The 18,572-nt window shown below is 40.7% G+C and overlaps 1 protein-coding gene across 1 annotated transcript in view; it reads left to right on the top strand.

The window, feature by feature from the left end:
• Nucleotides 1–10,798, top strand: part of fam20a (FAM20A golgi associated secretory pathway pseudokinase) — a 52,174-nt gene extending 41,376 nt beyond the window's left edge. Inside the window, exons 8-11 of the mRNA XM_060844812.1 lie at nt 4,844–4,953; nt 6,599–6,680; nt 9,846–9,905; nt 10,531–10,798. Coding sequence (XP_060700795.1) covers nt 4,844–4,953; nt 6,599–6,680; nt 9,846–9,905; nt 10,531–10,798 — 520 coding nt within the window. The remainder of the gene's footprint in view (nt 1–4,843; nt 4,954–6,598; nt 6,681–9,845; nt 9,906–10,530) is intronic.
• Nucleotides 10,799–18,572: the final 7,774 nt, after the last annotated feature.

The following is an 18,572-nucleotide window of genomic DNA, read 5'->3' as shown; positions in this document are numbered from 1 at the left end:
GCATGCTTTCTATTTCAGCTTATTAATGATTCCCATCCTCTGAGCCCTCCAGGCCCCCACAAATATATAATTACATTTCCTCTCTGCCTTCTTCCTGTAATGTTTGATGGCCTACTCTGTCCTACTCCACTGAATTTTACAGCACCTCCACCAATGTAATTGCGGGCAAGGGAGCATGTAGAAGAGAACAGAGGGCTAGTCTGTAACTTCTAGTCCACCCCAACCTGTCCCCCATAATATAGTGGGTGATGCGTATCAGCAACCCACCCATCTTTAGTCCTCCTCTTTCGCATTCATGGGGTTTCATGTATTTGTGGCTTTAATTCCCCATGTTGAGAATCTGATTGCCTTGAAGAATTCATTCAATTGAGCTTATACTTTCTCAGTTTCAAATAACCTCTTCAGTGTTAGAACATAGAACATAGAACAGTACAGCACAGAATAGGCCCTTCAGCCCACGATGTTGCGCCGACCACTGATCCTCATGTATGCACCCTCAAATTTCTGTGACCATATGCATGTCCAGGAGTCTCTTAAATGTCCCCAATGACCCTGCCTCCACAACTGCTGCTGGCAATGCATTCCATGCTGTCACAACTCTCTGTGTAAAGAACCTGCCTCTGACATCCCTCTATACTTTCCTCCAACCAGCTTAAAATTATGACTCCTCGTGTTAGTCATTTCTGCCCTGGGAAATAGTCTCTGGCTATCGACTCTATCTATGCCTCTCATTATCCTGTATACCTCAATTAGGTCCCCTCTTCTCCTCCTTTTCTCCAATGAAAGAAGTCCTAGGTCAGTCAACTTCTCCTCATAAGGTAAGCCCTCTAGTCCAGGCAGCATCCTGGCAAACCTCCTCTGAACCCTCTCCAAAGCATCCACATCTTTCTTATTATAGGGTGACCAGAACTGGACGCAGTATTCCAAGTGTGTTCTAACCAAAGTTTTATAGAGCTGCAACAAGATCTCATGACTCTGAAACTCAATCCCCCTGTTAATGAAAGCCAAAACACCATATGCTTTCTTAACAACCCTGTCCACTTGGGTGGCCATTTTAAGGGATCTATGTACCTGCACACCAAGATCCCTCTGTTCCTCCACACTGCCAAGAATCCTATCCTTAATCCTATACTCAGCTTTCAAATTCGACCTTCCAAAATGCATCATCTCACATTTATCCAGTTTGAACTCCATCTGCCACCTCTCAGCCCATCTCTGCATCCTGTCAATGTCCCGCTGCAGCCTACAACAGCCCTCTATACTGTCAACGACACCTCCAACCTTTGTGTCATCTGCAAACTTGCCGACCCATCCTTCAATCCCCTCATCCAAGTCATTAATAAAAATTACAAACAATAGAGACCCAAGGACAGAGCCCTGTGGAACACCACTCATCACAGACTTCCAGGCAGAATATTTTCCTTCTACTACCACTCGCTGTCTTCTGTTGGCCAGCCAGTTCTGTATCCAGACAGCTATGTTCCCCTGAATCCCATTCCTCCTGACCTTCTGAATGAGCCTACCATGGGGAACCTTATCAAATGCCTTGCTGAAGTCCATATACGCCGCATCCACAGCTCGACCCTCATCAACTTTTCTAGTTACATCCTCAAAGAACTTGATAAGGTTTGTGAGGCATGACCTGCACCTCACAAAGCCGTATTGACTGCATTTAATCAAGCCATGCTCTTCCAGTTGGTCATAAATCCTATCCCTCAGAATCCTTTCTAACACCTTGCAGACAACAGACGTGAGACTAACTGGTCTGTAATTGCCAGGAATTTCCCTATTTCCTTTCTTGAAGAGAGGAATTACATTTGCCTCTCTCCAGTCCTCAGGTACGACTCCAGTGGAGAGCGAGGATGAAAAGATCTTCGCAAGTGGCGAAGTAATTACATTTCTCGTTTCCCAAAGCAGCCGAGGACAAATCTGGTCTGGGCCTGGCGACTTGTCAATCTTAATGTTTGACAAAATTTTCAGCACGTCAGCTTCCTCTTCTCTATCCATTTCAGCATACACACCTACTCTTCAAAGGTTTCATTCACTACAAAGTTTGTTTCTTTTGTAAAGACAGAAGCAAAAAACTCATTTAGGGCTTCCCCTACCTCCTCAGACTCCACACACAAGTTCCCTATGCTATCTCTGATCGGCCCTACTCTTTCTTTGACCATTCTCTTATTCCTCACATAAGTGTAAAATGCCTTTGTGTTCTCCCTAATCCGTTCCGCCAAGCCTTTCTCGTGCCCCCTCCTGGCTCTCCTCAGATCATTTTTAAGCTCTTCCTCACTTGCTTGTAATCCTGTAGACCTGAGCTTGACCCTAGCTTCCTCCACCTTATGTAAGCTACCTTCTTCCTTTTGATGAGAAGTTCCACTGCTCTCATCATCCAAGGTTCCTTTATCTTACCACTTCCTGCCGGTCTCAGAGGGACATATTTATTCATCACTTGCAACAACTGTTCCTTAAACAGTCTCTACATGTCTATAGTGCCTTTACCATGGAACAATTGCTCCCAATCCATGTTTCCTAACTCATGTCTAATCGCATTATAGTTTCCTCTTCCCCAATTAAATATCCTCCCATTTTGCCTAATCCTCTCCTTCTCCACAGCTATGTAGAATGTTGTGGTCACTATCACCAAAATGCTCTCCCACCACAAGATCTGATACCTGCCCCGGCTCGTTTCCGAGCATCAAGTCTAGAATGGCCTCTCCTCTCGTCGGTCTGTCAACATACTGAGTTAGGAAACCCTCCTGAACACACCTTACAAAACAGCTCCATTCAAATCTTCTGCTCGAAGGAGGTTCCAATCAATATTGGGAAAGTTAAAAGTCACCCATTGCAACAACCCTACTACGTCCACACTTTTCCAAAATCTGCCGACCTATGCTTTCTTCCATCTCCCTGCTGCTATTGGGGGGCCTGTAGTAAACCCCTAAAGAGGTGACTGCTCCCTTGCTGTTCCTAATTTCCACCCATACTGACTCGGTAGGCAGATCTTCCTTAACAATGCAAGCTTCTGTAGCTCTGATAGCCTCTCTGATTAGTAGTGCTACGCCCCCTCCTCTTTTTCCCCCCTCCCTATTCTTTTTAAATGCTCTAAACCCTGGAACATCTACCAACCATTCCTGCCCCTGAGAAACCCATGTCTCTGTTATGTACATCATAGCACCAGGTACTGATCCATGCTCTAAGTTTGTCACTTTTATTCCTGATACTCCTTGCGTTAAAGCAAACACACTTTAACTGATACCTTGGTTCCTTGCCAGGAAAACCCTTCCCACGAGCTGGTATACCACTTGCTATTGCCTCACCTGCATCAACTGTCACCTCCGGTATACAGCTCAGGTTCCCCAACCCCCTGCCATACTAGTTTAAACCCTCTCGAACTACTCGAGGAAACCTTCCACCCAGGACATTGGTCCCCTTCCAGTTCAGATGCAACCCGTCCTTCTTGTACAGGTCCCACCTTCCCCAGAAGGCATCCCAATTATCTACATATCTGAAGTTCTCCCTCCTACACCAGCTGCGCAGCCACGTATTAAACTGCACCCGCGCCCTGTTCCTCACCTCGCTATCTCGTGGCACTGGTAGTAAACTAGAGAACACTACTCTGTTCGTCCTGCTTTGCAACTTCCATCCTAACTCCCTGAAATCACTTTTTATATCTTCAATCCTTTTCCTGGCTACATCATTAGTGCCAATATGTAACAAGATTTCTGGCTGTTTGCCCTCCCCTTTTAGAACCTTATACACCCGATCAGATACGTCCCGGACCGTGGCACCAGGGAGGCAACATACCTTCCGGGAATCCCGATCCTGACCACAAAATCTCTGGTCGATTCCCCTAATGATCGAGTCCCCTACCACGAGTACTTTCCTATTCTGCCCCCTTCCCTTCTTTGCCACAGTGACAGGCTCAATGCCAGAGACTGACTGCTATGGCTTTCCTCTGGTAGGTCATCCCCCCCAGCAGTATCCAACACAGTATACTTATTGCTGAGGGGAATGTCAAACACTTACGGACCCGAAGTTTTAAACTAATTTCCTTATAGTGAGCTAACCTTTTTCTTAACAGTTTCAAACTACTTCCATTTCTCAGGAGCAACTGTTACACACATTCAGCTTCAGTCAAGATTTCTGCACACTGTTCCATGCTGAAACTAGAAGGATGTTTTCCAAACCAAAGGTGTTTCCCTTATACTCAAAAAATCCAGAATGTTCCAGCTGAAAGCCTAACGCACTGTACTGTTTACATTATTCACTTATAAACTCTCCCAATGTAATCAAAACCCATTATCAAGTCCCTCTCTAATACTGTATTTTTAAATAATTCCCCATGGTTACTGAAACACTTACAAGTTAATCACTTCTGAAATACGCAAAGCCCATTTGCCACTATTTCAAATTTAAACACTCAAAAATATAAATCGTACTCCTTGCATCAGAAGGTAAATCCCATTCACACACAACCAAACACTTGGAACATACATTCTATGGTATTAGATACATAAAATGGGGGATCTCCAAAACACGCAAACTCAGCAGAAACTAGATAGATTGGATAAGAATAATGGAATTCCTAAAGTGTTTGCTCAAGCAGTATTGGTCATTCAACATGCATAACACAGATGGAGGAAAACAATATTAGCAATTAGAAAAGTTAGAAGCAAGGTTCCACTTAGTCAAAATGGTAAATATTAGACAAAGTTGAATTATCTTAAAGCAATATGTATTTGGGTAAACAATGTATTAATGAGTTTGTTGACATAATGATGTACTGCAAGTGTTATTATGACTAGGATTTTAAAACATTTCCATTTTCTCATTATTTTTTCTGTAGGTGGGAAACCAATCCAAATTATTGTGAAAAGATCAAACGTACTCCTCCTTACAACACGGGTAGCAGATTATTGAATGTTATTGACATGGCGATATTTGACTTTTTAACAGGTAGGAATGGAAAGGAAGATAATTTTCTTATTTACTTCCAACAGCAATAGCACCAATAGTGTAGTAAACAAGGTGTTTCACAAGAATATAATCTTGCAACAGTTGTCACCAAGCCACGAAAGGAACAGTTGACCAAAAACATGGATTTGAGTGACATTTCAATGGAGTAAGGAGAGATAGAAGGACAGCAAGGTTTTAACTGATATAATACAATTGACTTTAATTCCCTGTAGAGTTTATAGCATAGGATATCGTTTGACATTAGTGCCTCAACTTGGATTCAGAAAGTGAAAGTTCGTGTGAAGTCTGATGTTTTTTATATGTTAGTATCCTGTCATTTCTGTTGATTTATGCATTTTGAGGGATAATGGGAAAAGGCAGTGTCAATTCAGCTGTAATGCCAGTCAAGTCGATTCACCAGGCGATACTTAAATGTTTGGATTGACCAAGGTTGACCAGGGAGTCTCCATCTGTATCTGTAGAATTGTCTGTCAGCACAATTCGGGAGAAAAAACAAAGCCCTATCACCATATAACAAATAAAAAGGATAGTACAATGAAAACAGGGGTTGTTTTAATATGAGAAATGAAATATATGTAACGCAACAGGCAGAATTCACATTTTAATGGAGTAAATGATGATTGCAACACAAGCAGATTTCTCAAAACAATCACCAGTAACAGCTGACACCACCAGAGGGAGCTCAATGCAGAGAAGTCTTGTGAGATTGATCCTGTTTTGATTGAACTTGTTCCTGTACTCAGTGTTGCACTAACCAGGTTCAGATATCAGCTCTGAAATGGAACCGTGTTTCTTTTTAAGGTGTAACGATATTTCTTCTGGGTTATTGCCAGTTTTGTTAATGGTTGAAAATGAATGATTTTGCACACATCAAATCCCCATATCGAGTCCAAAATCATTGGTTTGTTTTAAAGCATATGTCAGGCAGAGAAATATTTCAGAGATCAGAATAGATCTGTTGAGTGACTCTTGCTCCCAGAGGTTATATTTTACTGACAGAGCTAATTGAGCAGCTTCCAGAAGCCAAGACAAGTGTCAACTGGAAAGAGAATGAATTCTGTTACTTGAGGTTACTCCTTTCAATCCCACTTTTAATAAACAGTGGAGGCCACAGTATCATGTTGAAAGATTTTCCACTTGGAAGCAACAAGATTGTTGAAGGAATTAATCTGCATCATTCTTAGTGCAGACCTCTGGAACTCCACTCCCCAAATCTTGCTATCCTCCTAGTTTCTTCAAAACATATATTTAAAACATGCTTTACTGTAAGTCTTCATGGTTTGATTTCTGCTTCTGGGAAGTATTTTGAGACAAGGTCAATGTTAAGGGTGCTCTTTTTCATGACTGCTAGGAAAATGAGCTGCTGAAGGATTTTAAAATATTTTATGATATCACTAGACAAGGACAATGCAAGGAGACTTAGCAGAACTAGCAAAGATTCAGTGATTAATATTCATAATTAATGGCATCTTAAATGGATCATTAGTTGCCAGGCTCATTAAATACTAGGACAGCCATCTGGACAGCTAAAGCTGAATTCCAAAAACAATTTGTGAATATGGATCCAGGCCTGATGAAAATTTTCTGCTGCTACTTTTATCAGTGTTTCTAAATTTGTTTACAGGAAATATGGATCGACATCACTTTGAGGTCTTCACAAAGTTTGGAAAGGATGGCTACATCATCCACTTTGACAATGCCAGAGGGTAAAAACTTACTGCAGCTCATACATAAAGCAAACAAGTAAAAATCATGATAACATTTTAAAAAAACAAGAGTTCATTTTGAAATGTGTTTTTCAGAGGGTCTAAGTCCACATGGAAGAGAATGACAACGAAATTGCACAAATGCTTCATCACCTTGTCCTTGGTCATTGTAATTTGATTGTCTCAGTTTAATTTACATTCCTGCTTACCAGCAACTAACACACATGGAATTGACCACAAAATTATTTGCATTTGCACACACCCAACTCTGGAAGCTTCCTGTGACTCATGATCAGACACCATACCGTCAACTATCGGAACCCAAAATCAAAACAGACAAGTGTGTGTATGAGAAATCAAGAGCAAATACCATTGATGCTGGAAATTTAAAATATAAAACATAAGGTCAGATAACTTCTGTGGAGTGAGAGAAAAATGTTAAGGTATCAATTCAACAACCATTCATCAGAACTGAGATAAGTTGGAGATGTAATAAATTAAGAGGTTATGACAGAACGTAGAGGGTCGGGGCAAGAATGAAAGGGAAAATCTGTGATAGACTGGAAGGAAGGAGAGATTAAATGACAAAAGAGTTGATACTGGGGCAAGTGAGGATATCAGAGATGGGGCTGGAGGAGGTGTTCAGCATTTTTGCCAAAGCTACAGCAAAAGTCCAGGAGAATTTTCAGTACATTTCCTCATTCTGTTCTATGTTTTCAGTCACTATTTCCTTTTAATTTCCATTGCACAGTGTCCTACTCAGCTAGGAACTGCTTTCATAGTTATTCAGGTATGCATTTTGACATCTGTGGGACACCACTAATAATACCACCTTCAGATCAAGAGGCTGCTCTTACTTTTGGAGTCATTTTCTAAAGGGAAGAACTTCAGTTGGTTGAGTTCTTATTGTATGCGGGAGGGTAGAAACATCTGGTCCAGCTATGAACTGCAGATTAGCAAAAGGGAATTTTAAAGAAAACGTCTTCAAGATCATCGAAATGCTGAGCAAGCACAAAGCTGGAGCCTTGCCCATTGAGAACACAAGTCCAGCTGTGCTGAATGAAACATTTTAAAAATGTTATTGGCTAGTGCAGTGCTAAAGACAGCTTTCCTAGTTTAGCTCTAATTATGGCACCATTTGTTTTCTCAAATGTGTCTTTACTGCTGATTTCTGACAGCTTGTTTCAGGTGTAGTAAGCCATTGGAAACTGGCAGATTTAGCAAGTGAGCTGGGAACACACTCATTTTGATGCTGCACATCAGAGGTCATTTTCTTGAAAATATTCAAGGAAAACTGTCAGAAAATAAAGACTACTGATAACTGGGATTGCAAATAACCATCAGAAAATAAATGTAAAGTAAATCTCAATTCAGGAAATGAGTGCAGTCTGAATCGAACACACCCTGTCATTTTAATTATAAAAGAAGGTCTGCATTCTATTAGGGTAATATAAAAGCATCAGTCATTGTCACTATTTCCAAAAAGTGTGTCTGAAATGGGAAGACAGACAGTCTGGATTTATTCTAACTAGTCTAGGCTAGTTTTGTAACATACCTGGAAGAGATTTCTGTGGTGAGAACTTAGTTCCTTTTAAATCTTTCTTTAATGATCAGAAAAGAGACAAAGACTATTTCAGACTCTTGTAAACAAAAACCCGCTACTTGGAAAACAAAGCTCCCTGAGCTATACAGGTTACTATCGACTTGGATGAATCCTGATTGTTTGGGGCAGCACAGTGATACAGTGGTTAGCACTCCTCCAGTTCTAAAGATGTGCAGATTAGATGGATTGACCATGCTAAATTGTTCACAGTAACCAGGGGTGTGCAGATGAGGTGGATTAGTCGTGGTAGTTCTGGGGATAGGGATGCTGTTTGGAGGGTCGGTGCAGATTTGATGGCCTGAATGACCTCTAACCGCACTGAATAGGGATTTTATGATAAAGTGATTCTTAACAGGTTGTAGTTTACGTTCCTGGTGAAAGCCTGATGCCTGAAACATCAACTGTTCTGCTCCTCGGATGCTGTCTGACCTGTTGTGATTTTCCAGTGTTTTTTTGATTCTGACCCTCCAGCATCTACAGTCCTCACTTTCTCCTGATATCAGAACAGCTAGCTTGATGATATGAACACACAGTAGAACGCGGCAGGGTCAAAAAATGCATCATGTTTTTGGACCTGTCCAAACCACAGGGTGATTGTTCACCTTTGGAGTTCATTGATCTAGATATCTGTCAACACTGCATTACAGTAAAATATTGCAATATGCCATCATTGAGACTCAAACACTAATTGAGTCTAGTAATTGATTGGTTTTGCTCATATTAACAGATAATTGAAGTCCCTGCAAGCTCAAACAAAAACCAGGTCAATAACCTACAGTGAAATTTCTTAGCTTTTGTTTGGAAATTCTGTCCTGTTGTAAACAACCTGTTGTTACTCCTCTGCTGTTACAATCTTATTTTATTGCCATGACCTTTGTTACGACACCGTGCATCTTTAATATAATGAAACATCCTTAGTTGCTTCACAGGACCATTATCAAACAAAATTTGACACCGAAACACATCAGGAGGTATTTGGGCAGATGACCAAAAGCTTGGTCTAAACGTTTTTAAGGAGAATCAGAAGAGAGGGGTGGTGATATAGAGGGATATACAGAGACATAATGAGGATTTTAAAATAGAGCATTTCTGGACCAGGAGTCAAAGTTGCCGGGCAACCTGAGGGTAATGCATGAATGGGACTTGATGTGAGTTTGGACATGGGCATGGGAGTTTGGGATGAGCTTACGGTTATGTAAGGTGGAGGATAGAAAGTCAACCATGACTGCATCATTATGCGTTGAGGTAAGAAAAAGCGTGGGTGGTAATTTCAGCAGCTGATGAGCTGAGACAGGGGCAGAGTCATTTAAGCCATTTCCTGTGATATGGTATTGCAACATTTCATGGACAGAAAAATTAAAGGGTGTGGTTGTTGTGCAAAATAACAAATAGTTGAAACTGCATCGTTGGGCTTGCATGGGTATCTAATCCTGACAACAAAGTTATAGTTAATTAATGTTTGTATATTATTCTGATAAGCATATCTCAATGACAATGCTTTCTTTCTCATTTTGACGAACTAGCTTTTTTTAAAAATAAAAAAAATTCTTTATTTTTCTTAGGTTTGGTAAACACTCACATGATGAACTCTCCATCCTTGCCCCGCTCATTCAGTGCTGCAGGTAATCCCTCACTGTCTGAATAACATCTTATAGATGAGGACAAATTCATTCAAACATGTGTTATACCCGTATCTGGGTCATGATATGGGTGTGAAACATACCAATTTAGCCATGAGACCATCTGTGCCTAATCTGGACCTGCATTGGTCCTGCTGTTACTTTTTGACCTGAGATCAGAGGATCAATTTTTTTTTAAATCATCAGCAATAATTTAAATCTGAAGGAATGAGACTTCACTCTTGTAAAATGTAATTTTTATTGTTGGAGATTGATTAGCAGTAATTAAGACTTATTAACCTATTAAAAGTTCACTTCCCATGAAAGAAACTGCTGTAACTTTTTCACTGTATTATGTTTTGTGGGTATCAACTGGGTAGGTATAGCAAGTCTATGGCCCCTATGTGTTTAAACACCAAACCTCTCAGTGAGGTGTCTGTGCAGGAATAGAAACATTGAACAACTTCCAAACATCCACTTCTAACATACATATGTGGACACTGTAAGTTGCTGTTTGATTGTACTCATTGTTCAGGAGTAAGATGCTCTCCTTATTAATCTTGATGCAAAATCCAGTCCAATAGATTGTCAGCTGAAGGCCCTAATCGATGCACTGTTTACTTTACAGAATAAAGAAGTCCACACTCTTACGTTTGAAGCTGTTGTCACAGCCAGATTATCGATTGAGTGATGTTATGCGGGAATCCTTGCTTCATGATGCTCTCAGCCCAGTGTTGACAGAACCTCACCTCCTTGCCCTTGACAGGAGGCTGCAGGCTGTGCTGAAGGCAGTTCAGAAATGTTTGCAGCAACACGGATTCGATGATGTGATCAAGGACGATGTGGGAGATGAGTTTGACTACATGGATTTTAACAGCAATGCAGTAGCCAGATAACCGGCCCACTCACATTTTCTCCATAAGCACAAGGAGAGTGAATGACAAATAGGAAAGAATGGAAACACCATTCAGAATAGAATTCTTCACGCATTTAAAAGGCAAATTCTTTCTTGATGTGGTGGTTTTGTTTTTGTTTCTTGTGCCACTTTCAATTATTTCCGAAGATGCACTTCTGTGGACTGACGCGTAGTAATATTTAAGACTGCACAATTTTATCCATCTCTGTAGCCTGGGTCCCCAACCTGGTTGCTTAGAATACGAGATGTGGAACTTTCTCAAAGTTGTTTGGATTTGCTGCTGAGGATTCACGGGTTCATTTTTTTGTCTGAGCCAATAGATGGAGCACCAGCTCATCAGTTCAATCCTGCACTAAACTGAGTGAAGAAATAACACTGTCCATCTCACCCAGCTATGGGAACCTCTCTTGCTCCAAGGTGGGCACTTTGACAGTGAATTTTAGGTCTGCCAACTGTAACATTTTAGATGGGCTGTCACATTTTGTTAATTACAAACCTTTTCTAAGGTGGGGGAGGGGGTGGAACTAGGTTACAGCTTTAGTCCTGTTATTTTCTTTGCACTGCTAAACATTTATTGGAAACCTGGTGGCTTCAAAAGAACTAACAAGGTCATAATTAACAATCAGGCAGTTAGCATGGTATGCCAGGCGCCAGATCTTTCATTGGAAGGCCCACTCCATTTTGATGGCTGTTGCTCAGGAACATGCTCCCTTGGGACTGCATGATCTGCCCACCAGAGGTCAGTGTAACAGTCACTGAGATTTACTTAACAGAGTGTCCATGCAACACTGAACTCAGGAAATGCTCAGCCAGGACCCTATGTACATTATAGAATCCTGATTTACATCAATTAATGAGATAACCCAATCAGTATGATTGGAGAGGCCCACGTTAAAATGGTGGGGGTGCCCCTGGGCCTGGCCAGGCTGAATATGAAGAGGCCCAGGCAGCGGGCTCTGCTGAGGGTCATCTCTGCTGCTTGTCTACCCTCTTTCACGGCTACATTTGTGCCCGGGTGTCCTCAGAGAGGGAGCATGTGGTGTCCATCAATAGTTTCAATGCCTTAAGAGAGAGGTAGATACTGCAGATATACAATGCTTATTTCTCCTACCAACTCCATTTTGGTTTAGTCCCTTCCTGCTCTTCCTATCCCTCACCTTTGATGGTTTGCATTGCCATAATGGGCTTCGCATGTAAATATTCAATTGGATACATGGATGTTTTTACCTGGGGTGATTACTATTTAAAGCAAAATAAAACTAAATCGATGGAGGGTCAGCAATGAGTGGTTCCTGGTAGGATTGATTGTCTTCACTTTAATTCTGCTACCATTATTCTGCCACTAGCTGGAAGGAATTAAACTCAGTATAATGATTCCCACCTCGGGACACACAGAAGCAAGTGGGAAAATAGAGCAAGAGGGCTGGGTTCAGGTCCCACCCATTCCAGAGATGTGTAATAACAACTCTGAACAGGTTGATTAGAAATATAGATTAAATAAAAAAAAGAATAGTTTTATATGTCAGAGTGCAAACTGGACTTTGAAATTCCAGAAATTTTTGGATACCCCACTCAGAACAAGATGACCTCTCACCTCTGTAACCAGATAGGCGACAACACTAATTTTATTTAGTTTTGTCTTGATTTATCTGTATAAAAGTTTTGTGCCCCATCTGCAGCTGACACATCTTAGTCCTATTACAAGTCTCAAATAGTAATCATCTCCACTTACTTTAATACTTGCTGATAACTTAGATTTTCTGACAGTAAATATTCAGTTTTCTGTATCAGTTCTGTGGTTTCATTCAAACTGTCAGATAACTCAAACTTTGTTGAGCATATAAATGATTTAGAATTATAAAGAAGGAGACAACAGCAAGGAACTTGCTAAATGCTGCTCCCTGCCATTTGGCTAGAGGTGAGGTTCTGGAGTTGGAACAGTTGTACGGAAATTTCTAACATATTTTATTAAAGGAGGGAAAGGAATACAATCATTTATGGCTTTTTGTGATTCTAGTAATTTGCCCTCTTCTTGTAGGCCCAGGATTTACAAGCATGTGCCAACCTACAGAAATGTCCTTCAGCAAACAGCCAGTAGCAAACCTCAGTATAGGCCTAATCTCATAAAGAAGCTCTGGACAGGCAGTAGCCGTCAATGGCTGGCCATGTTTAAATGCAGAATCCCCTCCCTCTTTGTCAGCTCATTAACTCAGCCATGACCCAAAGCACACAGTGACTGGTTTTTAATGTAGGTGACAGGGTTCTTGGTACCGTGTCACCTATTTTCAGGAAAGCTCGGGACATTAAGTGCCTCTCAGCGGCTGGCCTCCCCTGGTATAAGGATATCTCGAGCAGAAGGCCCTCCCCTCAGCCAGTCAGAGGCTGACAACTGTTCAATTGTGCCACTGTGAGGCTGTGGTTGTTGCTGGTAATGCACCCACCTGAAGCCTAGAAATGGCAATGAAGGCAAGCCATTCATGGAAGGAGCATTGTGAGGAGATGAGGGCAGAGGCCTTCCATTTCAGTAGCCTTCCATTTCCCAATGCCAGGTTCTTTGATCTCCCCCTCAGCCCGATAAACCAACCCCGACACACCGTGCCTTTTGATTAGTGAGTCTCCCCACCTCAAGCTAATGGATGAATTTATTTTCATTGATTGATCACCTGAAGGCAGCAGCAGTCCTGAAGGCCATCTATGGGCCTTCCAGCCCTAGACACAATCAAGGCAGAGGTAGGAAGGGGGTGGAGTCTCCACCCACCACCTTCCAGGGAATTAAATGCCCCCCAACCTGGACTACCCATTTTTCCTTATCACAATAAAAATCTGCCATTTCTTTCTGATTTTCATCAAAACAAAACAATTATACTTCTTCCTTGTATCTGAGCGACTCTTCCTCAAGGTTGTTCTGGAATCTTCCTTTATTTTGTTCCCACTCACCTGAATTTATTTGCCTGTACAACTACAACGCAATCACAGAATTGTTACAGTGCAGGAGGAGGCATTTGGCCCATTGTGCCTGCAGTGGCTTGGTGTTGGACCTCTACTTTTTCCCTTCCACCCTGCACATTATTTCTATTTAAGTAATACTCCAATGCCCACTTAAATTCCTCACTTGAACCTGACCACACCACTCTTCCAGGCAGTGCATTCCAGATCCCAGCTATATGCTGTGTGAAAAGACAATAAGACATCGGAGCAGAATTGGGTGATTCAGCCTATCAAATCTGTTCCTTCATTTAAGGTGATCTTGGCTGATCTGATAATCCTCTACTTTTCCCCATAATCTTTGATTCCCCCACTAAGGAAAACTAACAATGCTAGCCCACCACTCTTTTTTTCCTGCCTGTCCTTCTGAAAAGTCACATAACCCTGAATATATCCCAGCTTTAATCTCCTTGTAACCATAAACCTGAATATATCCCAACTTTGATCTCCTTGTAACCATATCTCTGTAATGGCTCTAGAATCACACCCTGTATTCATGGCAGTAATTAGTTTTTTTCTGAATACAACACAAGTTCAAGTAATGAGCAATTTTACCTATTTTTATCCCCTTTGACCTTATTTATTGAGGTTTTTCTATCTTTGTACATTGTCCCACTCGGAGTTCAATATATAAATAGTTGCTTTTAATGCTACCATATCTTGTTACCTTTCCCCTCTCCCTTTCACTTCCCCTCTCTAATTGGTTTAAATGCCCTCTCAACACCTGTAGTTATTTGATTCGCCAAGACACCGGTCCCAGCTAAGTTTAAATGCAAACCATCCATTGCAATAGCTCTCATTACTCCAGTGCCCCGTGAACTGAAATCCATTTCAAAAAAGACTATTCTCACGACACAATCACTTCCTTTGCAAAACAAATCATAGCATAGCAAGTACCTAAAAGAATTCGACTCTGCTCAGAACAACTACTAATATTTACTGAGACACTCAGCATCCACCTTTCCAACATGTTTGTAACATTGAAGTTCCTGTGCGTTCATTCTGCAAGTGGCCTTGAGCTTGTTTTCCCTTCTGATCTCAAACTTTGCAAATGTCACCAAGGCCTCCAGTCCTGTTATTACGTCAGATTTCAGAGATACACCAATCTGACTCCAGCTTTCACCCAACATGCTGTGTTTACGTTCAGGGTTGATGATGTTGGTTGGAGACATTCGTGAATGTTTTGACACAGAAAGAGTCCTGGAGTCGGAGCGTACAGTGTCCCACTTTGAGGCTTTACACAACAGGTGGGCACTGGAGAGCATCCCCAGCCACAACAAATGTTACTTCATCTAATTTATTCAGATTCCTTTAAAGTGTTGGTTTACTTTTTTGTTTGTTATTGGGGTTCATTGATGGAGTCCTGGAAGGGATACTTATTACTTATCTCAATATTTGATTTGAAACCTGTCATCAAATCTTAAAAATAAAGAAACTAAAACAATTGAGACTTGTGGAGTTGAAAATCTTTACTTCTGGGAGTAATTGTCTTGTGAAACATTGTCAAAACCAAGAACGCATTCACAAGTAGTTCAAGATGGGAAATTAAAATTGTCACCTCTGATTAAATTCTCTCCCTGTCTCTGTGCTGTCCCCATCTCAGTGCTGTCCCTGTCTCTGTGCTGGTCCTGACTCTGTGCTGTCCCCATCTCAGTGCTGTCCCTGTCTCTGTGCTGGTCCTGACTCTGTGCTGTCCCCATCTCAGTGCCGTCCCTGTCTCTGTATTGCCCCGCTCTCTGTATTTCCCTTTATGTGTAGCCTGTGACTCTGTGTTGCATTGCTCTATCTTCCTGAGGCCCCTGTTTCCTCGTTTTCCTCTTTTGTTTCACCTCTATTTCTCCATCTGCCCCATTCCCTAGACTTTGCCTCTCTGACCAACTTCTCTCAAGTACCACACCCTGACTCCCTGTTCCTGCTTCTCAAGGCAGCTGTCAGGAGTTGCCCCAGTCCATGGTCATCTCATCCACAGTAACTCCACCGTAACTACCTCTGCATTGCACACCCAGGAAGCAGTTCCAGGAAACATAAACATCTAGATCACCGTAAAGCCAATATGTAGATGTAAACTGGCATTTAGTACTGAATAGCCAGCAGCAGGGATTGAGGGATGAATCACCAATATCAATATCTTTGGATGTAAGTTTGCTCAGCGGAGTTGCTACCTGAATAGTGCACTCCTCAGCTCATCATTTCCATACCTACTCCATTTCTCTTTGGTTCAAGTTAACTGGCCAGGATACACAATGAAGACATTAAACAGTTAATTCCTATTTCACCATCAACACCTCCCCTTTGTCTCCATAAAGCTAAGCGTTCCCATAATGTTTGACTCAATGTTAACAATTGCTATAGAGTCAGATTCATGCATAGTTTTTAGCTGTGTTCTGTAACCTGACCAAATTTCTTGGTTTTTAGAGAAAACAAATGTCTGCTTTTCCATGAACATAATAACTAAACAAATTGAAAAATGTTTTTTTCAACACTTTTCATTTTGACATCACTGGAAACCTTTGCTGATTTAGAATCAACTTGCCCATGAATGGAGGTATCACCTTATCTGTTCTTGCTCCCAAGACAATATGTGTTAACGGCAGTGGATCAGAAATATTGCTCATGATGTAGGGACATGGGTTCAAATTCTCACTGAGGTAGCTGATGTAATTTAAAATTAATTAAATTCTGGGATACAAAGTTTGGGTCAGATATAAAATCCATCGAATTCACGAATTTCCTTTAGGGAAGGAAATCTACCATCCTTACCTGGGTTGTAGTTGAATCTTAACTGGGTCTGGATGAGGTGTTGTTCAGACATGGGCCAAATAGCATCTATCTGCACAGCAGGAATTTTAGGATTCTATGATTCTACCCTTTGAAATGGCCCAGCAAGGCATTCAGTTCAAGGGTAATAAGCATTAGGCAATACATCGCTAATGACGCCCACATCCTATAAAATAAAGAAATTTTTAAAATCTCACTTAACACTAGCCTTATTTGATGCATGAGAAATGAAGGGTTCTTGTTGGTGAATGGGATCCATTTACATACATCATGAATTAGTCTGATGGAAATCTCTGTCATAATCCCAGTTAACATACTGTTCCGAGTTGGAGATTTCAGATCCACCAATCAAACAGTGCAACCTTGACTAAACCCAATTCTAATTAAAATTTTGTAATGTATTCACAAGAGCTTTCTTTATAAATTTAGACTTAGTTTCAAGGTCAATATTTATATGCGCATTGTAGAGGAAATCCAAGTTTTTTGCAAAACAGCTGAAAAATATTTGCAGAGACGGAAAACTTACCATGTGTAGAACCTCGCACTGTTAAGGAAGGCCTTGGGAATTGTTTCATAGAATGAAAGGAATAGATTGTGATCACTTAACTGTCAGAGTTAGGACTCTTGGATATGTAGCACACCAATGATATTGTTTTGCAGCACTATGAGTTTACCTATAGCTTGAATTTGAACAACTATATTTTTCTTAATCTGATTTACAACAAAAAGGCAGTTTTCATTAGGAGATGCATTCCACTTGTACTCAGATACTTACAGCCTTATATGTTACCTATAAAGGGGGCAGTAACAGCCTTGTGGTATTATCACTGGGCTCTTGATCCAGAGCCTCAGGTTCTGGTAACCCAGGTTCAAATCCTGTCTTGGCAGATGGTGGAATTTGAATTCAATTAATAAAAAAAATCTGGCAATAAGAGTCTAATGACGATCATGAGTCCATTGTCAATTGTTTGAACCCATCTGGTTCACTAATGTCTTTTAGGGAAGGAAACTGCCATCCTTACCTTGTCTGACCTACATGTAACTCCCAATCCACAGCAATGTGATTGACCCCTAACCTAATTAGGGATGGATAATAAATGCTGGACTAGGTAGCAACATCTTTAGCTTGTGAATGAATAAAACATTCCATGCATTCTCAATCCTTTTACATCTGAAGCACACCTATCCCATATGTAAAAATTGGATTACCCCCAAAACACAATACAAGTGTATGGTCTGTATTTAATAAGTAATACAGTTAATGATTTATTGTTGTTGTTTTATCATTCAGTAAGCACTCATATATCACAGTTAGAGTGTATCCTGGGTAAGTACTTTGTTTTTACTGATGCTATTGCTGAAAATATAGCTTTATATTAGTAGCTCATACTAAAAAGGGCCAACACATTGTGGTGAAACAGAAGAAGCTACTATGTATTCATGGAAGCATTCACAACCAGAACTCTCACTGTCTGCAATAGATTAGAGGACTTATTGAGGTGAAGTCCATGTGACAGGCAGAGTAAACATTACTTTTATTGGAACTGGTTGAAATTGGTTCTCGCTTTACTACAAACAAAGGTGAACAAATATTTTGTTTCTGTGGTCAGTCTGGAGAATGCAAAAAACATTCCAGTAATAACTTTAAATCAAGAGATGGAAAGGGAGAAAGAACTGTCCAGCAACATGCCCATTTGTCACTGTGAACTAATAACACATTTCACTAAAAGATCAGAAACCATTTTCAATACCATTCTTTAGAATTTATAAAATTGTGACAGAGTTACCTGAATAATTCAGATTTTAGTACCTTCCAATATTAAATATTTTTGGGAATTACTGGATTGCTTTGTCAGTGCAGCTCAATGAAATTAGTGTCATCACTTACCTCCACGTATTCATTTTGATTTAATGGAGCAAAAATCTACTCACAGTTGGTCTGTTTAAAAGAAGACAAGACTAAAAGTGTACATTTTTGTTTTATTATTTTA

This window comes from Hemiscyllium ocellatum, chromosome 25 (genome assembly GCF_020745735.1).
Source record: "Hemiscyllium ocellatum isolate sHemOce1 chromosome 25, sHemOce1.pat.X.cur, whole genome shotgun sequence".
Lineage (NCBI taxonomy): Eukaryota > Metazoa > Chordata > Chondrichthyes > Orectolobiformes > Hemiscylliidae > Hemiscyllium > Hemiscyllium ocellatum.
This window is presented reverse-complemented; position numbering and strand designations above follow the sequence as displayed.